The sequence below is a fragment of the Scomber scombrus genome, chromosome 10 (assembly GCF_963691925.1).
Source record: "Scomber scombrus chromosome 10, fScoSco1.1, whole genome shotgun sequence".
NCBI lineage: Eukaryota > Metazoa > Chordata > Actinopteri > Scombriformes > Scombridae > Scomber > Scomber scombrus.
In genome coordinates this window covers 1,088,568-1,108,463 of record NC_084979.1, presented here as the reverse complement: position 1 = coordinate 1,108,463, position 19,896 = coordinate 1,088,568, and the positions used below count along the sequence as shown (strand labels likewise).

The 19,896-nt window shown below is 37.0% G+C and overlaps 1 protein-coding gene across 1 annotated transcript in view; it reads right to left on the bottom strand.

Moving 5' to 3' along the window:
• The window catches only part of plch2a (phospholipase C, eta 2a), a 71,490-nt gene that overhangs the window by 32,074 nt on the left and 19,520 nt on the right, over positions 1-19,896 (bottom strand). Inside the window, exons 5-8 of the mRNA XM_062426535.1 lie at positions 12,844-13,014; positions 8,004-8,097; positions 6,512-6,715; positions 5,215-5,335 (exon numbers count right to left, since the gene is read on the bottom strand). Coding sequence (XP_062282519.1) covers positions 5,215-5,335; positions 6,512-6,715; positions 8,004-8,097; positions 12,844-13,014 — 590 coding nt within the window. The remainder of the gene's footprint in view (positions 1-5,214; positions 5,336-6,511; positions 6,716-8,003; positions 8,098-12,843; positions 13,015-19,896) is intronic.

Sequence of the window (19,896 nt, the reverse complement as noted above, 5' to 3'; positions counted from 1 at the left end):
GGTGAACATTCCCACAAAGCGAGTGTTTCTCCTTCATTGTACTTGAAGAGCCAGGCTCTAAAAATAGAGCTCTTCTCTGCATCCTCCCAAGACTGTGTGCATGTCGATGAGATTATCACCTTCTGATGCAGCCTGTGTGAGGAGGAGGAGGAGGGTGTCTGTGTGTATGCTTTCATTTTTGTGTGTGTGTGTGTGTGTGTGTGTGTGGGTGTGGTTGTGTGGATGGGTGTGTGCGTGATTTTGTATTTCATGTGTGTTTTTATATATGGAAGCGCCTGCGTATGTTACACAAATTAAAGGAAAAAACCTGATGCCTCTGGGGCACGTTGGCTCACTGAATGGTTTGATGAGTATAATAATGATGTGAATCATATGCTATGGCCTTCACAGTCACCACATTTCAACCCAGCTCAACACCTATGGCAGATTGTGGATTGATGTGTTAGACAGCACTCTCCACCACAATCATCAACACACCAAATGGGGAAATATCTTTACACTCTAAGAATCTATGTAAGCTGTTCTGGAGGCTCAGGGTGCAGCTACACCTTGTTAAGACATTGCATGTTGGGTTTTTACCTTCATCTGAATCTATACCTTCTGCCATTTAACTGACTGCAGACAACGTTACTACACAGTTTTTCACTGGAAGTAGGTTGTGTGCATGGTTCTGAATATGTACTGTTTGAAGTAGATACACGGTCGCCCATAAAGTTGGAATAAAATATTTTTTACTTCTTCTCATGAAATGATTGTGACAATGTGATTAATAATTGATAGATAAAGTGTATATATTCTCAACATTGTATTGATCAATCTCATTGCACCTGATCAAAGGTGATTACTGATGTGTATGAATAGAAAATAAAAAAGAGGAATGTGTCTGAAAACTAAATTATTCCAACTTTATGGGCGACCGTGTACATACAGTATATAATAAAACTAAGTACACCCCTGATCAGTATCACAAACATGTTAAGTCATTATAAATTGTGTCTATTTAATACAGTTTGTTGTTTTAGACAATACCCAAGAATAGAAAAACAGAACATTTGACTAATTAAACTATAATGAAAGATTGATTTCATTTAAAAACAAACTTCAAGACTCAGTTCTTTTATTTTTTTAATATATCGTATGACAGCCTTTATTTTTGATACTAGATTGGCTCTTCCTGGCATGGATGATAACAGTCTAGAACAATTGTGTGGAGGACTGTTTTCAGCTCTCTTTGATGGAAGGGTTTCGTTGCTCTACTTTCCTCTTTAAAATACTACAAAGGTGTTCCATTGGATTCATATTGGAGTACAGTACATACTTGTTCAGGTCAGGTTTTACTTTTTTCTTCTTTAAAAAAAACTCTTGTGTGATTTTAGCAGTGTGTTTTGGATCACTGTCCTCTTTTCATTCAGTATTTGGGTTTACAAACTTGCATTCATAGTGCCATCTAATAAATGTCGACTGTCCTACACCTTTCATACTCACGCAGCCCTCCGTGTTACACAGTCGGCACTATGCAGTCACTGTGGAAGTATTGGCCGGCTCCAACCCAAACATGATGGACTCTATCTCATCCAAACTCATTTATTTTGGTTTCATCCGACCAAAGGATGTGCTGTCAGTTTTCATCAGGCTTCCTTTCATGTTCTTTGGCAAAGTTTTTGGACATTATCTGTAGAGGCTGACTTCATGTAATGTCCCTCACACTGTCTGATCAGTCACTGAAATACCAATGTCCACAAATAATCCTTGTGCCAAGTTAGAAGCACTCGCCCTTCTGTTTTTTTAATGCAAGGTTATGTAAATAGCTAACGTTTGTGTGCGTACTGTCACTTTTCATTGAGCCTTGTAGTTTGGATCCTCCTGTACTAACTCCTAACTACTGCTTCTTGTTCAATAGCCTACTGATAACCTGAGACCTTCTCTCATCTTTGTGAACCACAATCTGGTTTCCACGTGGAGCCATGTTGCATGAGACACAACAAAGGCCAAAACTGTTTTTATTCTGTTTATCTTATTGAGGTTACTCTGAATGACAAGTCTCAGGTGTATTTATTTAGTTTAACTCACTTTTGTTGCATTGAGGCTGTACTTAGTATTTTCAATGTAGTCTAACCTATTGTTTTTAATTACAAATGGGATCAAATACCCTACATTTCACCCTAAAATATTATCATTATTGTGAGATGATAACATTTTGAATCATTTAACATTGAATGATATTACACAGTGGTGTACTCAGTTTTGTTATATACTGTACCTGCAGCTCTTAAAACAGACAGTGAGTGAGTGTGTCCGTGCTGCAGGGGCACCAACGCAGAGCTTTGTACAAACCCCCCCCCCCTCTCAAAAAATGCAGGTTGATCTGACAAAAACCAGTCTCAACCTGGGTCAAGATATGCTGCAGGCTGACATCATCTAGCAAGGCATCTTATCAACCAATCACATACATGACCGCACAGATTCCTGGTGGGTTACATGTGAATGCTGTATTTAAAAGATTTGTTACCGTTATATGTTACTTCAAAATTCACGGGTCTGTTACTCAAATTGGACTTCCTGGATCATATCATACCTCACCAGTAAAATGACGACGTAATCTGATGCATCTTATGCACCAGTGATAAAGAGTCCTATTTCTCTTGTAGGCCTACTTATTTGAACTATACAGCTATTTTTTAAAATTAAAATAACACAAATATCTGTATTTATTATCTTTATCAACCAGAATCTACATCAGTCAGTAAAAAAAATAGAAAACAAATCTTGTAAATTCATATATATATTTGATATGTTTAACATATGTGACTGCAAACACTGCTCTCATCAATAGTCCTTATTGGTTTGGTTCTTTATTGATACTCTCATTGGTTCTATTTCATTGATCTATTTTCATTAATTGATCTATATTTCAAATATAACTAAATGTTTTTTCTAAAGCTGCAACAGTAACGTCTACAATAACAAAGTCACTATATAAACTCAATAATATCTCACTGATCACTGATATCAAACTGATCTTAAATGTCAATAAAATAGATAATATTCCTGACATCAAAAATGCTGGGGTGCAGTTTATAAAGAATGAAAAACACAGACATCAGTCAGTATCAGTCTGATGTGATTCACTGCCTGCAGGTACCAATGGTAGACAGAGGGGGGGCTGTTTGGGAGGGAGGGGGGCTGGTTTGTCTCAGCCAGCAGCCAGGTTTTCAAGAATGTGCTGAATTTTAAGATTCCTTCTGGATGAACTACAGATAAAAGTAGTAACTTATCTTAGCTGTTACTCCAGTCCTGTGATCACTTCCTGGCATCGTCCTCCAAATAAACTGATACTTGATAAGTATTTAGTATTATGATATTTGTGTCTGCTTTTCCCTACTGCTGGTGTAGCATGAGAAAGGAGGGAAGTGAAACATTGTTAATCTGCATGTACTATCCACATTGTAATGATACAAAGCCTCCTGTTAATGGGCTGAGGTGTGAGCTCTCTTTTTGATGTTGTGTATGAGAATCCTTTGGTTTAACTCATAACTAGAAAAGACAACCTGTACACTAATGAGGCCGAAAATCTGCTGAATAAATTGAGCAACAAACACTTACATCCGTCTCTCATTATGTTGGAATCACACTTTAACCTGTGAATTGTTAGCTGTAAAAACATCAAACTGCTCCCAGGAGGAACTTTTCTATGGCTACATACATCGCCTCTTGATAGTCCATGTTTTATTTCCCTCATCACCTCTCATGCCATCACCAAACAATGAGTCAAATCCAACATACAAGAGGAACACTGCATCATAAGATTGCTTCAAATGTAAAGAAGCAGCGCATTAAACTCACCCGACCCTGGAATTGTATTGCAAGCCTCATTTCCTCCATTTTTCTCTGTGGCTTTACGAGCCGACAGCCTGTGTAATGCAACAATGTAACATGTCCTGACAGCATATATGTCCATATAGTGCTGGGTGATTTTCATCAACACATACATACTTTATGGTTTGTCAGTTGCCATCAATAGAGAGACGATGAAACATGACAGTGATCTATTGGGAGCTTTTTATGGAAGATTTAAGGGCCAAAGCTAAATATATGAATAACAATATTATTAAATGCTTGAATAAATGAATATATACATAGTGTTATAATTTAAGCTGACCACCAATCACAGGGCAGAGTCCGCCCCCTGATTTTAATGGAAGCAATTGACAGATTTATTTATTTTGCTGCAGCAAGTAACACTATTCTAAATAGATAAATAAATGTGTCAATAAATGAATAAGTAACCCTAACCCCAATATACAAATGAATACATTCAAAAATGTATAAATATATAAATGAATAAATATAAATGATATACATACATACATATATTTAACGTCTCGTTTAATTTGTGATTGCTTTATGGAGACAATTGAGTGTTACATGTGTTAAATAATTTTATTATGGGTCAATGACGTATAAGGATTTTCAACAACTCAATTTTAAATAATAAAAACAAGCATATCTAATGCAGTAGTTCAAACATTCAGAATGTTGTGTACCTGACAATTCATATTACAATTTGAAAGTGATTTTAGCGAGTTTTTCAAGATTAATTGGCACTGGCCTTAAAAAAAGTCATGTGGTGCGACCATGATTCATCTTGAAATATCTTATCTAAAAAAAAAAAAAAAAAAAAAAAAAAAATGCAAATACTTTGTTTCCAAACACTTTATATTACTGAAAACTTGTAAAAAAAAGATGTGAAGCATGTTTAGTAAATTAATTTATTTCAAGATGAATCATGGTCGCACCACATGACTTTTTTAAAGGCCAGTGTCAATTAATCTTGAAAAACCCACTAAAATCACTTAATTTCAAATGTATAATATGAATGTTCAGATACAAAACATTCTGAATGTTTGAACTACTGCATTAGATATGCTTGTTTTTATTATTCTAAAATTGAGTTGTTGCAAATCCTTATACGTCATTGACCCACATATAATTATTTTTGTATTTATACATTAAGTTTTGGCCCTTGAAACCATCCATCCTGACTGAGTGAGTGTGCAACACAGTACATATATAGTGTGTAGCAGCACAGAGAGAGATTGCAAGTGTGTGTGTGTGTGTGTGTGTGTGTGTGTGTGTGTGTGTGTGTGTGTGTGTGTGTGTGTGTGTGTGTGTGTGTGTGTGTGCATGTGTGTGTGCGTGTGTGTTTCAACATACTCGTTCTTGACGAAGGCGTACTTGTTGATGGTCTCAATGACGTCTTTGAAGAGGATCTTGGAGGTGAGCGTGTAGCCGTGGTGGACAATGGGCTCCCCGTCCTGACCGTCCCAGCAGTCCACTGTGGTCAGGAGAGGAGTCACTCATTAACATCTTCATGGAAATTTGTGTAATACTGGAACAGTTTTTGAATAATTGTTGTCTACATTTCTGCTGTCTTTTACTTCAGCATGTGGATCATTATTACATTGTTTGTTGTCATTTTGTTTTGTTTTGGGACAACTTGATAAGTCGTGATTTCTTTTAAGGTAACTTAATTAACATCTTTAGTTTTCTCAAAAACAAAAGAAGTGGTTATTTAGACAGTTGAAAGCATTGCTAAAAGAGAAGCTCGAAACACAATACTAATTAAAGCTGTATGAGTGATTTTCAGTCACTCAGGGCAAAGGAAACGTGCATCTTCTCACCTTATGAAGTTGTCATAGCAACCCGTTGCTCATCTCCACATCCAGCAGTTATAGAGCAACATTATCATTCATTTGGAGTTGTGTTTGTCTCCACCTGGATGTATGTTCAATATTTACTCCTCTTTTAACTCTGTTTTGGTCTCTACTAACTGTATTAAGCAGCTTAATGCCTTACTATGTTCACAAGCTAGTTGCTAAGATTTCCTGTTTTCTGTTTGGTTCACTGTCAGGTACAAGTATGCAGCTTTAACCAAACCTTCAGTCTGGTTGACCTTCATCACAGCACGCATGCAAGACACTTCCATGGAGCCCAGTTCACTTTGATTTGTGTTGGCCTCAATCCTCAGGCAAAACATAGTAGAGGAGTGGGTGGTGACCTTTTTACAGTGGATAATGCCAGGCATCCCCCACAACATGTTTGCCTCCCAGCAGGCACTTCTCTAAATTGTAGCAGGCAGACACAGGCTGACATTGTGAGTGTAATTACCCCACATGTCCACTGCACATGCCTCAGTCTAATTGTGTCCAGTGTGCGTGCATCAAATGTGATACCGAGCTAATTTACAAAGGGATTCTTTCCTCAGCTCTGATTTGTTAAAATGTTGTTCTAATTTAACCAGAACTGCATGATTCAAGCTCCGAGCATCATTGTGTAACTTGTAAATGTGATATAATTGCTATAATTAAGCTGCATGAAGAAATGCACAGTGACATTAAACCTGAAAACTGTAACTTTAGTCCAAACATATCAGCACTGCTATTTGCTTTAAAAACAAACAAACCAAAAAGATTAATTGTTTGAATCATTCCTTAAACTGTGTGTAGTGTACCTTCTACACAGCGGCAGCCGGCCTGCAGCACCCAGGCATACATGTCCACCCTGGACTGTGACATCAGCTGGTCACCCATCAGGTAAGTGTTGTGTGAGGAAGCAATGAAGTAGTTGGACAGTGGCTGGCTCATGTCCAGGTTCACGTTATAGTGCTCTGGATTGAAGATGTCCCCTGCTGGACTGCGCATGTAACATGTAAAACCTGGAAATAAATGAAGCAAAGTGTTTTTGACAAACTAGGTTTGAACAATTTGAATTATGATCAATGCCTCAAATCTTACATTTCCACACATCTCTTAATTCATAGCTATGTAAACTGTTAGGTCAATCAAACGTATCAAAACGTCCCACTAAGGCACCAGTAGATAGACTAGCATTTATTTTCATTTTATTTCATAGCCTTAGATAACTGCTTCTACTTTATATGTTCAAGAAGTGCAGCAGTGGTGCAGAGAGGTCCAGCACCTGATCATGTGTATTTAGCTAATGAACTCTGGCCAGAGGAGGCAGAGATGGATTATACAGTATGTAGTGCTAGGACTCTACAGCAACAGCAGCAAACACCACTTCATATTTCTTACCAGGCTTTTTGAATAATAGTATTTTTAGGGCCAGTGATTTATTGGATTAAGTTGTCCTTAAAAAGATGACAGGTGTGTTTGAAAGTGTAAATTGAAAACAAAGAGAACAACTGTGGCACACCGTCTCTCTTACTGCTGGAATATTTATTAGTATATGATGTTTCTGTGTATAAGAATATGTATGACTGACCAATAAATCCCACAAGTTATCAAATGATCGACAGTGTTTGAACTGTATATTTTTCCATTTCTTCTAACTCTAACTACATTCATCCTAATCCAGTCCAGGTAATCAGGTGTGGGTGCAGCAGAGAGAGGTGGAACATATACAGTGCTGGGTTTTCTACTACTGCTGTAGTTCATGAACAAGAGTCAGTGAGTAGTGACTCATTGAAAAGAAATATCTCAATGCAATATTTATTGATTTGAAGTCTCTTTTAAAAGATAGAAGCTTGTTTGTAAGCAGTAATTACCTTATTGTAATATTCCTGCTAACAATCAATACCAACAAGGCACTATGATGGACTCCGTTACTATTATTACAGTCTGTACCGTTTTCAATTAAACTATCTCACTTCTTAAAAAAATAGAAAAAACATGTAAGGTGTTAACACACTGAATGTAAGTCACACACAATGAATCAAATGAATTGTACAAGTAAATAAAGCTTTAAAGCAGCATAGATCAATCTTGTGAATTTGCAGCGGACACTTTGAACAGATCACAACAGAGCAAAAGCTTCCCTAAGTTGATCAAAGTGATGCGCTCAAAGTGCACGACATGCAAGAAAAACTCTGAGAATATTTATTTATGATGTAGGCTGTAGCCCAGATGAAGAACTGCTTGATTTCACTAGAAGAAACTAGCAAAGAGTTTAGTTCTACATACAGAATTTTAAAGTACACTTACCATCAATACCCAAAACCCCTTCCTTCTGGTTCTCAGAACATGGCTCAAATTTGTTGACAATCTCCAGGCAATGGTCCTTGGTGACTTTGGTCATCTACAAAGTACAGAAATACACATCATGCAGCCATAAAACTTAATGACTCTGTACGCTATAAAACACAATAATAACTAATGTATTCTTCCATCTTAGAAAAATTCAATATTAAGATTCAATATTAATTATTGAGAAGTGACTGAGTTAAGAGAGCTTCCTATAGTCATGTTTCATTGAGTCCCAGCGACAGGATTTAAAAGTGTGTCTGGTAGCTGATCTTTAAAGCCGCCTGATTGGTCTATCAGATTCCCACATATATTGACCATTTAAACAGGGGGAGGGGGGGGGGGTCTGTTACTGTGTTGATGACAGCTATAGCCTTTTGAGAGGTTGAAGCTGGCTACAGTCTGGTGTGGGTTATTTCCATTTTAGAAAACATTTTTTTATTCCACTTGTACAGTAGTGAGTATAGGCCAAGTGTCTATCATTGTGTTTTTTTTATGTTTGCTACCACAATAATCCAGGTGAGAGAATACTGTGTAGAGAGTGGATCCAAATATACTCAGCAGAGGTTAGCCCACCTCCATCACATGAGTGAGCATCAATGAGCTCAGCGCAGGCACACTCGAATTTCAACACAATCATTTGAAAAAAGAGTAGGTCATAAAATGATCATATTAATATATAATTATAATTTTTTGACCAGATGGTGGCGCTGGATGAGAGGTCAACGTTAGAGGATCATCAAAAGCATCAGTATACATCATCTGGGAACCATGAATGTCTGTACGAAATGTTGTGCTAATACACTCAGTGTATGTTGAGATATATCACAGCACATGAGAACACTTTGTGGTTAGGATGTTTCCTCTACAGAACCTGAATATCTGTTGCTCATGACAACCCAGTGTATAATAAATAAAGGTTTAATACAGTCTTACGGTGCTGTACATGATGAAAATAAAAATGCCAAACAGCAGACTCTATTTAGATCTATATAGAAACAGACCTTTACTTTTATGTCCCCTGTTCCCTGGTTGATGCAAACTCAAGCCTCCCTCCATGTTTTCTTCATCAGTACAGGTGTCATACTCACCACTCTCCTGCTCTCAATCTTTATTCACTCATTGCAACACTGTTTCCATTCACTATTTATTTCTCATCACTTCTATTTTGCCATTTTTTGGATCTGTTGAGCTACTGTGAGTAAAAAAAAACACTACCTGCATGTTATTCATATTTTTTGGAGGCTGTGGCTCAGTCAATCGGAAGATTGGCGGTTTGATTCCCGTCTCCTCCAGTCCTCATGTCAATGCGTCCTTGGGCAAGATACTTAACCCCAAATTGCTTCTGATGGCTGCACCATCAGTGTATGAATGGGTGAATGTGACATGTACTGTAAAACTGCTTTAAGTGGTCAAAAAGGCTAAAAAATGGATATACGTACAGTCCATTTACCATTTATTTTACATTAAAACTGGCACAATCCTTCCCTTTCCTGGCAGACTATTGCTGCAAAAAATCTGCAGGAAGAGTTGATTTTACTGATGGTAACTAATTGATGATACAAGAAACTGCAAGCAATTTTAAATAATTAGTTAATAAAACAAATATTTCAATTAAAAAATGAAACTCAGCAGCAGAGTGGTGTTTGTGGAACATTAGACTACAAGCAATAACACAAGGCTTTTTGATTGATATGGGTATCTAGCAGACCTATATCCATAAGATAAATGTTTAATCTTATTAATACATGCATTTTCATATATTGGTTTGCACTAATATGGAAGATGATATTGAAAGTATAATGATCACTCTAATCCTGTCACCATAAGTCTTTGTACAAATGTGGTCCAACTAACTTCATAGTGTTTCTTTCACTTCTGAAACCAAACCCAAGCTTAGGTTAGATGGTTTGGTTTGGACTGCATGGGGACAGACAGGGATTGTTATTTGAGGCACAGACAAACAGATCAGACCAACAAAGGCTGTGGTCTATGACACCAGCAGAGACAACTCTGCTGCATCTTGACATTATTTCAAACATATCGCTTCACAAAACAGCTTCCACCATTCTCCAATAAGAAGAGGAGGAGAGCCATCGTATTCACAGTGTCAGAACTAAATGCTGAGTATAATTGGAATACACCGCAGCCGAGTGGAGCTGACATCTCACTATGCAAACAGAGCCTTCTCTTTTAAAAATGATGGCGAGAGTGCAAATTAGCTGATGGAGCACACACTGGGTGTTTAAAGAAAAACAAGCAGTTACGCTCATTAGCTCGTTTTTCTTTCCCAAGCAACGGTATCATTAGCAAGGAGATGTGATTCATGTGAAAACCCTTTCCGACTGCTGCTGTTATAAGTGTTGAGAAGGCACTAATGCTAACGTCCCTGCAGGGCCCTCACTGCCTACATTTACCCACACTGAGCACCACTTGGCCAATCAGTTAGTCTTTTGACCTCCAACCACACAGAAGCTAAAAACAAGGACTCAGTATTTTAAATGGCAGAACAATCACCAACTTCTACACAACTGTCCGTAACTACCCATGAAGGAATTTAAAATTGGATAGGCTGAGTACACAACCCTTTTTCAGATTTTTCCTGAAAATAACCTTTCAAAGGAGCGATTATTCTGTTGTCTAAGACCCATCCTCCATTCTATCATGAATTGTATTCCTACTATCACCAATTTCAAAACTATTCTACCTGTAACAACTTTAAACTCAGGCCTCCAATCTGTCGATCATCACAGATACAGTTCTAATCTAGGTCTAGGTCTAATCTACAGAGGTTCAGTGATATGGAATGTGTTGCCATCTCAATCACATCTTATGTTGTGATGGAGAAGTGTTATGTGTTGTGTTATGTGTGTGTATCTGTATTATTTGTACATGTGTAAACTAATAAACATCTAAAAAAAAAACTAAAAGAATATTTGAGAAAGTTACAGTCAAAAGTCAAGATTAAAACAAAACAAACATATTATGCAGCTCTTTTTAAAATGCAACAATACCTTAAAATGTAATGGTAACTGAACCTAGTTAGTCTAGCTTAGCATAAAAAGAAGGCAGTGAGCCTGGCTCTGTCCAAAGTTTCAAAAAATCCTCTTAACAATTCCTTTAAAGCTAACAAAGTTGTATGTCATGTATTTAACATACTGTACATCTTACTGAGAGGAGTTTCCTGCTGAAACTTTCTTGACAAACCACAGTTTACTTTAGTATGCAGTGTGTCCTGCTATGGCATGGGTGGCCAGATTTGGTTAGTTTTAGGGCTGCAACAACGAAAAATCGTGTATGAGCAGTTCACACTACATACAACTAGAAAGTGTGTGCTGCATCCTGCCGAGGGCGGCACGAAGCGCGCGTGCACACGTATGCATGCGCACAAACAACGATCGGTTTGCTATTCATATCATATATGTATTATATCATATCAATGATATAATGTCACTGTGTGGATCATTAACCTTGTTGCAGTGTGCTCTCTGGTTATAGTTAGTGAACTATCAGCTTCTACCTGCTCAGATCTCACAGTCAGCAGCAGGAGATGAGGAGAGCAGCAGCTAGTAGCTATGTATGGAAGCCTAATGATGGTAAAAGTAAAACTGGAATAAAAAACCATTATTATTATTTATCTTTTATTTACTATTTTTGTGTAGCATACATGTGTATGTTATTGTGTTAAAGCTATCAGACATTAACATTTAGTTGTTTTGTTTAAATTATTATTTATAATTTAATATTACTTTAACAGCTCAGTGACGTCCAAGCAGCAACATGTTTGAGCACTTTTTTGCATTGTCAATTTGAAATAATGTTTTGTTTTTGAATGAAGGGGTGGAAATTTAAAAAAATATTTTTTTATCCGATTCATCAATTAATCGAAAAAATAATCGATCGATTAATCGATTATCAAAATAATCGTTAGTTGCAGCCCTAGTTAGTTTGGTTTTGATCTCTGTGCAGACTAAAGAAGCCACTGCACGCTGCCAAGAAATGGTTCCTACACATCATTTCCTCTAAATCCACAAATTGTAATTCTTACATTTCTGTTTGTAGAAATGAGAATGATCACATGTTCATTAGTAAACTTCAGAGGTGTTCCCCTTGCTTCTAATCTTATTGCTAAGCTAGGCTAACGGTGTCCTGTTGTGAACTTACAGTACCCCACAGACATGAGAATGGTATGTACACATCATACATATTGTTTTAAATAATATTCTAGTCAGTCTGGAATAAATGGTCAAATGCAGTCTGCAGTCGTCTCGTCTTCAACATCAAATATTACACATTGAGTTTGAGTGTAGTTTTTTTGCAGATTTGCAAGCTGACCTGCTGTTCACTGTTTAGCTGGTTGTGCTAAAGCTAATCTCCCATGCTCTACTTACAAACTGTGTTGTAGAATAGCTGCAGGCCAGCAACTATTGACTTTCAGTGTCCCATTTGGCTAGTGATACAACTGAACTAATTGTTGATTATAAAATATATCAAAAATGTGGTATTAGGGAATATTTCCTTGTAACAATCAATAATGCATGATTGATTAAATAAAGGTTGTGCTACATAAATATGTTACTGTTAATAGTACAGTCGAGGCACTGCTCACTATCATAACAGTCATGTCAGTGATGGCTTTATTCATAACATTTAGTCCGTTTTCAGACCGTCCTGGAATTCCTGTTATTTCTATCCAACCTATACCAGTGAGGGTTAAAAATAGCAATTCTTATCACGTCAGATTTTGACACATCCACACTTCTGCTAGTTTGCAGGTTTTAAATGTAACTGAAATGCGTACCTTCTGCTCAGTCTCCAGGAAGCGGGCCAAGTCGTTTGTGTCGAGGTGATCTTTGTGGTTGCTGTAGGTGAGCATGAGAAGGTACAGGTCCCTGCGGGTCGACATCATCTTGTAGAAAGAGCAGAACTCTTCAAAGTCCAGTGTTCCCTGGTTGTCATCTGTGTCTGCCTCCTACACGCCAGGCAAAAGGAACACTTTTAGTTTTCTAGTAAGTTTTAGGGATGAGCATTTCCAGCAAAAACATTATTACATATTCACTGGGAACTATGCGACTATTATTCAAAGGTTTCCACCCGCTCTCTGCACACAGACAAACACACACTCTAGATATATGCAATAATGGCATTTCTTAATGAGAAAGATAACTTGGGCTTAACAAATACCATTGAACTTTGAAAACCTTTGCTTTTGACAAAGCTGAAGAAACATCTTTAGCGATCATCTTTGAGATGAGGGCCATTGTTTCCTCTGCAGGTCCAACATCAAACTTAGTTAGCTATTGATTGTTGATGAGTATGAAAATAGCACAGTGAAGCTCAAACTTTCAAGTAGAGCATTAATAGGAAAAACACTTTCTTTAGAAGGGAAATTTGAAAACACGTACAGTATATCATTTTGCTTCAGTTGTATACGATATTTATTGTATGTAATATAAGTTATATGGGCCATTCACTGAATTGGTGCAAACTGCTGCCCCCTACCAAAAAAACTCATTTAAAAAGCATTTAAGTTTATAAATCTTAGATGTTTACAAAGATCCTGCTAATATGTACTGAAACCCAAAATATTTGAGATAGTAGTGAGCTTAACATATATATAAAATAATCATTTTTAGGGTACTTTTTATTGCGAGGTGGCTGTCCCCAACCCTAACCCTAACCCTTAAATTTCAATAAGTGAAAATGATACTGAAAGTAGTCCAAAATACATATATTTTACATTTAATTTGTAATTCATGAAATATTATGGAAAAAATGTCCCAGATTTTTATGTTTATGTTTATGTTACCGAAATGGTGGGCTGAGACTGATTTTAGTTACACCCCTACATTTTTGATCAGGAAGTATGTCTGCCCCTTCTCCTTCTCACAGCAGCATGGTGACCAGATATGTTCCATCATTTTGAAGTAAATGTGTTCAAATGTCTAAAAAGTCAGCGTGTAACCTTAAGGAACGTCACTACCATACACCCATTTTCTGCAAGTTTTATTTTAGAAAATGTCGTTTTCAAGTGTGCACCACGGTTCAGAACTGTTCTAACTAACCATGTGCTGTCCAGCATCTGTGAAATAGGTCCAAAAATATCTAAAATTGTCACAACCGAAACAGTCACGACCAAAACACGTGGTCAAATTTCGGTCAGTTTGCACTATAACTTTTAATCAGTAAAGTGCAATCTGACAGCAGGAGAAAGAAAATGATGTCCAATGGTATAACTTCTCACCTTGCTTTAGTGGTGTACAGCAGTACTCCAGAACCCTGTACAACAAGTCAGCTGATGAAAGGCTATGAAAAAAGAACTGCAGAGGCTCAAACCATGACCCATGTAATCCTTACCTCAGTTTAGTGAGGCAGTCTCATGTATGACCAGCTCCATATATATACCAAGCACTGGAGCCACACACTGTAGGGCGATGATGTGTGTGCTAGTTGGAACTTGGCCTCTGAGCAGCTCAGCATATACACAGTGATACATTAATCCAACATGACACGAGTTTCTCCCTACATTGATAGGTTTATATTAGATTCTACATGCTTACTATTTGACTATATCTATAGAGTCCATATTGCCTATATTAGATGTCTAAATGAGCAAATCATTTCAGTGTGTTGTGGGAATACTTCAATAAAGAGGTTCATATAAAAATGTCTAAATTGCAATTTCCTTTTTTCCTTCATGCTTTTGGGAATAAATGTATCCCACAGATGAAGGCACAGTTAAAGAGGTGCAGAACTGCTCTCCTTTCCACAGTTAAAGAATGTCAGTATGAGAGAAATGGGTGTAAATAATAAGTCCAAGAGGCTTTCACAACCAGCATTTAAGTTCCAACCGCTTTAAGTATAATTATGCAGTATTTTTGAGATGTCTCAGTTAACATTTTAACTTGAGGGTGGTGCTACTGTAACAGGATGTAAATTCACATATAACTCATAAGACCTTGGTATGCTTCAAACATAGTTCGTATTTAATTGCCTGACCATGTCTGAAACCTTTTTCCCAATATTGGAATTAAAAGCCTAAGTCATGATGTAACGTCCAGGCTAGCCTCTGTTCAACTATTACTACTACCTTTCATTCTGTGTGGAAAAACAAATCATACAGAAATGAGAGTATTTTTATGTCTTAAAATGTGTGGAGGGGATTTTTAATCAGTAATCCACCATTATCAATTTAGTGGATCTTTAAAAAAAAAGAATTGGCAGTTTTATCCACGTCTTATCTTTTAAGGGGTTTTCTTCTGTACTTGCTGTACATTTGTCCACAGTGCAAACCTCAGTATTGGAGTGCAATGATAACTCCGGCAGAATGCAAAGCAGTCGCTGCAGAGATGGTGGTGTGCAGTTCTATGCACAGACCCATTAGTTCAGTCTTCTGAACTCTAACTCAAAACTTGCTGCATTAACACATTCAGCCTCCCAACTGTTATCACCATGTTCTCTGCTGATCTACAGGAAACCAAATGACTCAGAAACGGAAGATAAACACTTCGCATCATCAGACTCGGCTGTTAGTTTTTGCGTACATGTCACTTACTGGTCGTCATAAGTGACAGGCACAGATGCATGCCGAGAGTATTACTCATATGTCAAGTTATTAGAGCACTGAGACTGCACTCATACACATTCATTTTACTGTTATCTTTTAGAGCTGACTACAAGCATCAGTGATGACCAACACTGATAAAGTCAAAAAATATAAAAACACAGCAGTGGTGACCCTGCATCATTATTCACTCTCGGAGGTAAAGGAACTCTTTTCAAAAGCAATCCTCTTATTCAGAACCCATCTTAGCCGTGGGTGGATGATAGAAAACAGCGGAAGCAGAGCTAAAGTCTTTTTATTGGACAGAAAACATCAATCTAGCCTTATTCATTCCCATTCATTATGTATGAACCAGCGCACTTAAGTTGTTAGCAGGCTTGTTCTTGGTGTTTTTAGTGTGACAGCTAATATAGATTATTTCAGCAGTTAGAAGTGCAGCACACATCCCTCCTGCTACAGGTACATCTGCGAGTCTCCACTGCGATAAATCATTGAGCAAAACCTCTGTTGGTGAAGTCTGCTTCTTTGTTCTCATTTAGAACTGTAGTAATACTTCACTATCACATCCAACCAACTTCCTGTGAGTCATGCGCACCAGCAGCACACTACACCTCTGCCCTGTCAACACAGGGTCAGGGTGACGTTCAGGGATCCTGACGGAGCATCTTTAGTGATGCTCACCACATTGTGATATCTCAGCAATTGCTTAAGTGAGAACAAGGCTGTCATAACTTATAGAACTGATGGTCAGAGCTTAGAAAATAAAACTTAACAGCTTTTTTTTCTTTTTGAAAAGGGCCAGTTCATCTAAATTACCACTAACAGTATCTAACCTTTATGATCTTTTCAATTTCAATAACATAGTAAGATATCTAGACTTCAACTACACCTCAGTTCAACAGAGGCATCAGTGAGTGTGTTTTGAGACACACTTTTGATAGAAACAAGGTTCAATAACGACTGTTTGCAACATTTTTAACATTTTTACTTTTAGGAGTACTTGAACATTCCTGGTCACTGTCTTCATCAGCAGCATGTTTTTATTGTAGTTGTTTTGTTGTTTGGTTTTTATTCATTTTTTGTGTGATTTAGGTGACCCAAACCAGATTTGTGAAAAACTGCATTGAATTTTGGGTTCACCTTGGTTTTCTATTGAACACATTCTTCCTGTCTGGCTTAAATCACAGTAAATGGGTGTGTACAGGCTGATGTGTGTCTACTTGGCTTTCCATCAAAAGAAAATGCTTGGAGCAGTTGCTCTTTGACTGTCAGGACGCTCAGTGAAAAACAGAGGAAATTATGTCTAAATGAGATTTTTTTTTCATATTGAAAATGTAGACATGGCCTTTGCATAGGTGGAAGTATTTTAGGTTGACTTAATTATTACAGGCTATATTATTCAATGGACAGAGCCACCTGGGGTCATTTCATTCTGATTTAAATAGCTCATTTGACTTTATGAAATTACAGTCACACTGTGGTTAAAATACAGATTAGTCACTAACAGCTGAGAGGTTCAGTTTTCTGCTCTGCTTCTATTTTCAGTTTATTATTATTAGTCTTTGTCTTAATGGCGCAATGGAGAGATGAGGCCTTCTAGTGCAGATAAAGAACAATATTAACTCAAATAAAATATGTTACTAATAACCTTCATGCAAAATGTATATTCTGTTCACCATATGATCATCATCATTACTGAGAGGAGAGCAGCTTTGTTTCAGTAGTACAGTGGAAACCACTTAGAGTAAGAAGAAGATGATTATTATTATATTTTCTTTCTTTGTCCTGCATGTCAAGCTGCTACTGTGAGTACAGACGTGTATCATGGCATTAAAGTAAGATAATATAGTCAAGTATGAAAAGACCCAAAATGGTCACTGTCAGCAGACTATTTAATTACTGTGAGGTCATTTAAACAGCTTTGATAGGAATGATTCTGTTGATGCATATGAGTGGGTGAGTGATCACTAGAAGTGGTTTCCACTGTAGTTGTAAACAGCTGTCTCAGGTTGTTCCTGCAGTTCTCTGTCTGGTATCATTTTGTATTACAGCTGACATTGTTACTGCACTCACCTACTGCAGGCTCTCCTCTCTCCTCTCTCCTCTAATATGTCTGCACTGTCACATGACCACCTCTCATTTTAGTCATGGAGTGCTTTGCATCAGAAAGATGTTTTTTGGCATCTAAATTCATGTTCCCTCTTTATATCTGCTCTCATGATAGATTGTTGGCAGTTGGATTCATATTTTAGAATGTTTCAGCTTCTCTAATACGACCACATCTGCTGATGTCTGAAAGCAACACTTGAAACACTGTGGTGTGAAACTCTTGTTTTTACTCTTTGGGAACATTTTAGTGAATGAAACTCACCCACAAACAGAAGAGGTCGCCTTATGTGGACATTTTAGAGATGTTGATCATGCTAACGATCATATCTCATGAATACAAACCTCCTCGTGAACAGATTACAATCATCAGACTGAAACAAACTATTGCAAGTTTGTCTAGTTATGATGAGTTTGGTGAATTCAGCTTTAAACACTCATAGAAACAAACCTAACAGAAAAAAAGGAAGTGGTTTAGGCAAAGAATGAGAAAATATTCCTGCATGAAGTGACAGCATTTACTGAAAGTGGTGTGATATTGGCACCACATCAAGAGGAAGGTGAATAATAGACAAGCATCATTATATCTGACAATTAAGTAACACAGTATTCTATAAATTCTGAATGATCATAATTCTAAGCCGTCATATCTCCCCTCAGGTTACTGGTTTCATCCTTCAGTCAACACTCAGCACTCAGTCTTCCCTGCTGACAGTCTACTGAATTAACAGCTTTTGTTTGGTTTTTGGTTGATATACGGGTCAATGACGTATAAGGATTTAGAACAACTCAATTGTAGAATAATAAAAAACCAGCATATCTAATGCAGTAGTTCAAACATTCAGAATGTTGTGTATCTGAAGATCCATATTATACATTTGAAAGTGATTTTAGTGGGTTTTTCAAGATTAATTGGCACTGGCCTTAAAAAGAGTCATGTGGTGCGACCATGATTCATCTTGAAATAAATTAATTTACTTAACACGCTTCACATCTTTTTTTACAAGTTTTCAGTAATATAAAGTGTTTGGAAACAAAGTATTTGAATTTTTTTTTAAATTTTTGTAAATGATGATCTTTTATTTAGAAAAGATATTTCAAGATGAATCATGGTCGCACCAAATGACTTTTTTTTCAGGCCAGTGCCAATTAATCTTGAAAAACCCACTAAAATCACTTTCAAATTGTAATATGAATTGTCAGGTACACAACATTCTGAATGTTTGAACTACTGCATTAGATATGCTTGTTTTTATTATTCTACAATTGAGTTGTTGAAAATCCTTATACGTCATTGACCCATACACAGACGACTGTTTAAGCTGATGCTGAATTTGAACTGAACTTTACTTTTATTTTTTATTATGTGGACAATTTAGTACAAATTGGGGCACTTCTGTTAAAGGAGAAGCCTGAGGTTGTGTTACATGGACCAAGATATTCAACACTATAAACAATATACACTTAACCTCATGTTAATATGCTGGGATCCTGTAACATGCTGTACAGTAGTTCATATTATCTGCTTGACCTGTACTATGATATGCACGTAGTAGCAGTCGTCACCCTTTGTACTGGGAACTGTGAAATACTCAGTTTAGCAAGATAAAAACAGACACTGATTTTTAAAGTATGTCCAGACATTGAGTTGGCTGTTAACAAATGAAGCATAGAGAGAAAATGACTTTAGTGGGATAAGCTGTAGATATGTAACATTTCTTTTCGGCAATATAAAATGTTTTGGCTTTTTGGTTGTTTTTTTTCCTTTCTTTTTCAAATGCTTTGGTACACGTATGACCTGAAGATGCATGTTTTGTAAAATAACAGTGTCCCATTTGTTTAGCATAACACAGAAATATAATAATGTAGAGAATATTACTGGCACTTTGAAGAACAGTGTATATACTGGACATTTAGAGATAAATGATTGTTGTTCTACTTTTAATATCTGTTCTGGGTTTTTATCTTGTTAAAATCACATCTCATATTATTTGGCTTCTTTCGTTGATTTCTGTAACTTGGCTGCTGTGACACTGCAATTTCCCTTTGGGGATTGATAAACTGCTCCAACTATCCATCTTGGATCTATGTCTATGTTGTGCTAAAATGATATTCTTCTGACAGGTTTTGCCTTATTATTTGTCTCAGTTTATATGAAAACAAAATGTGTCTAAAGGCCTGATA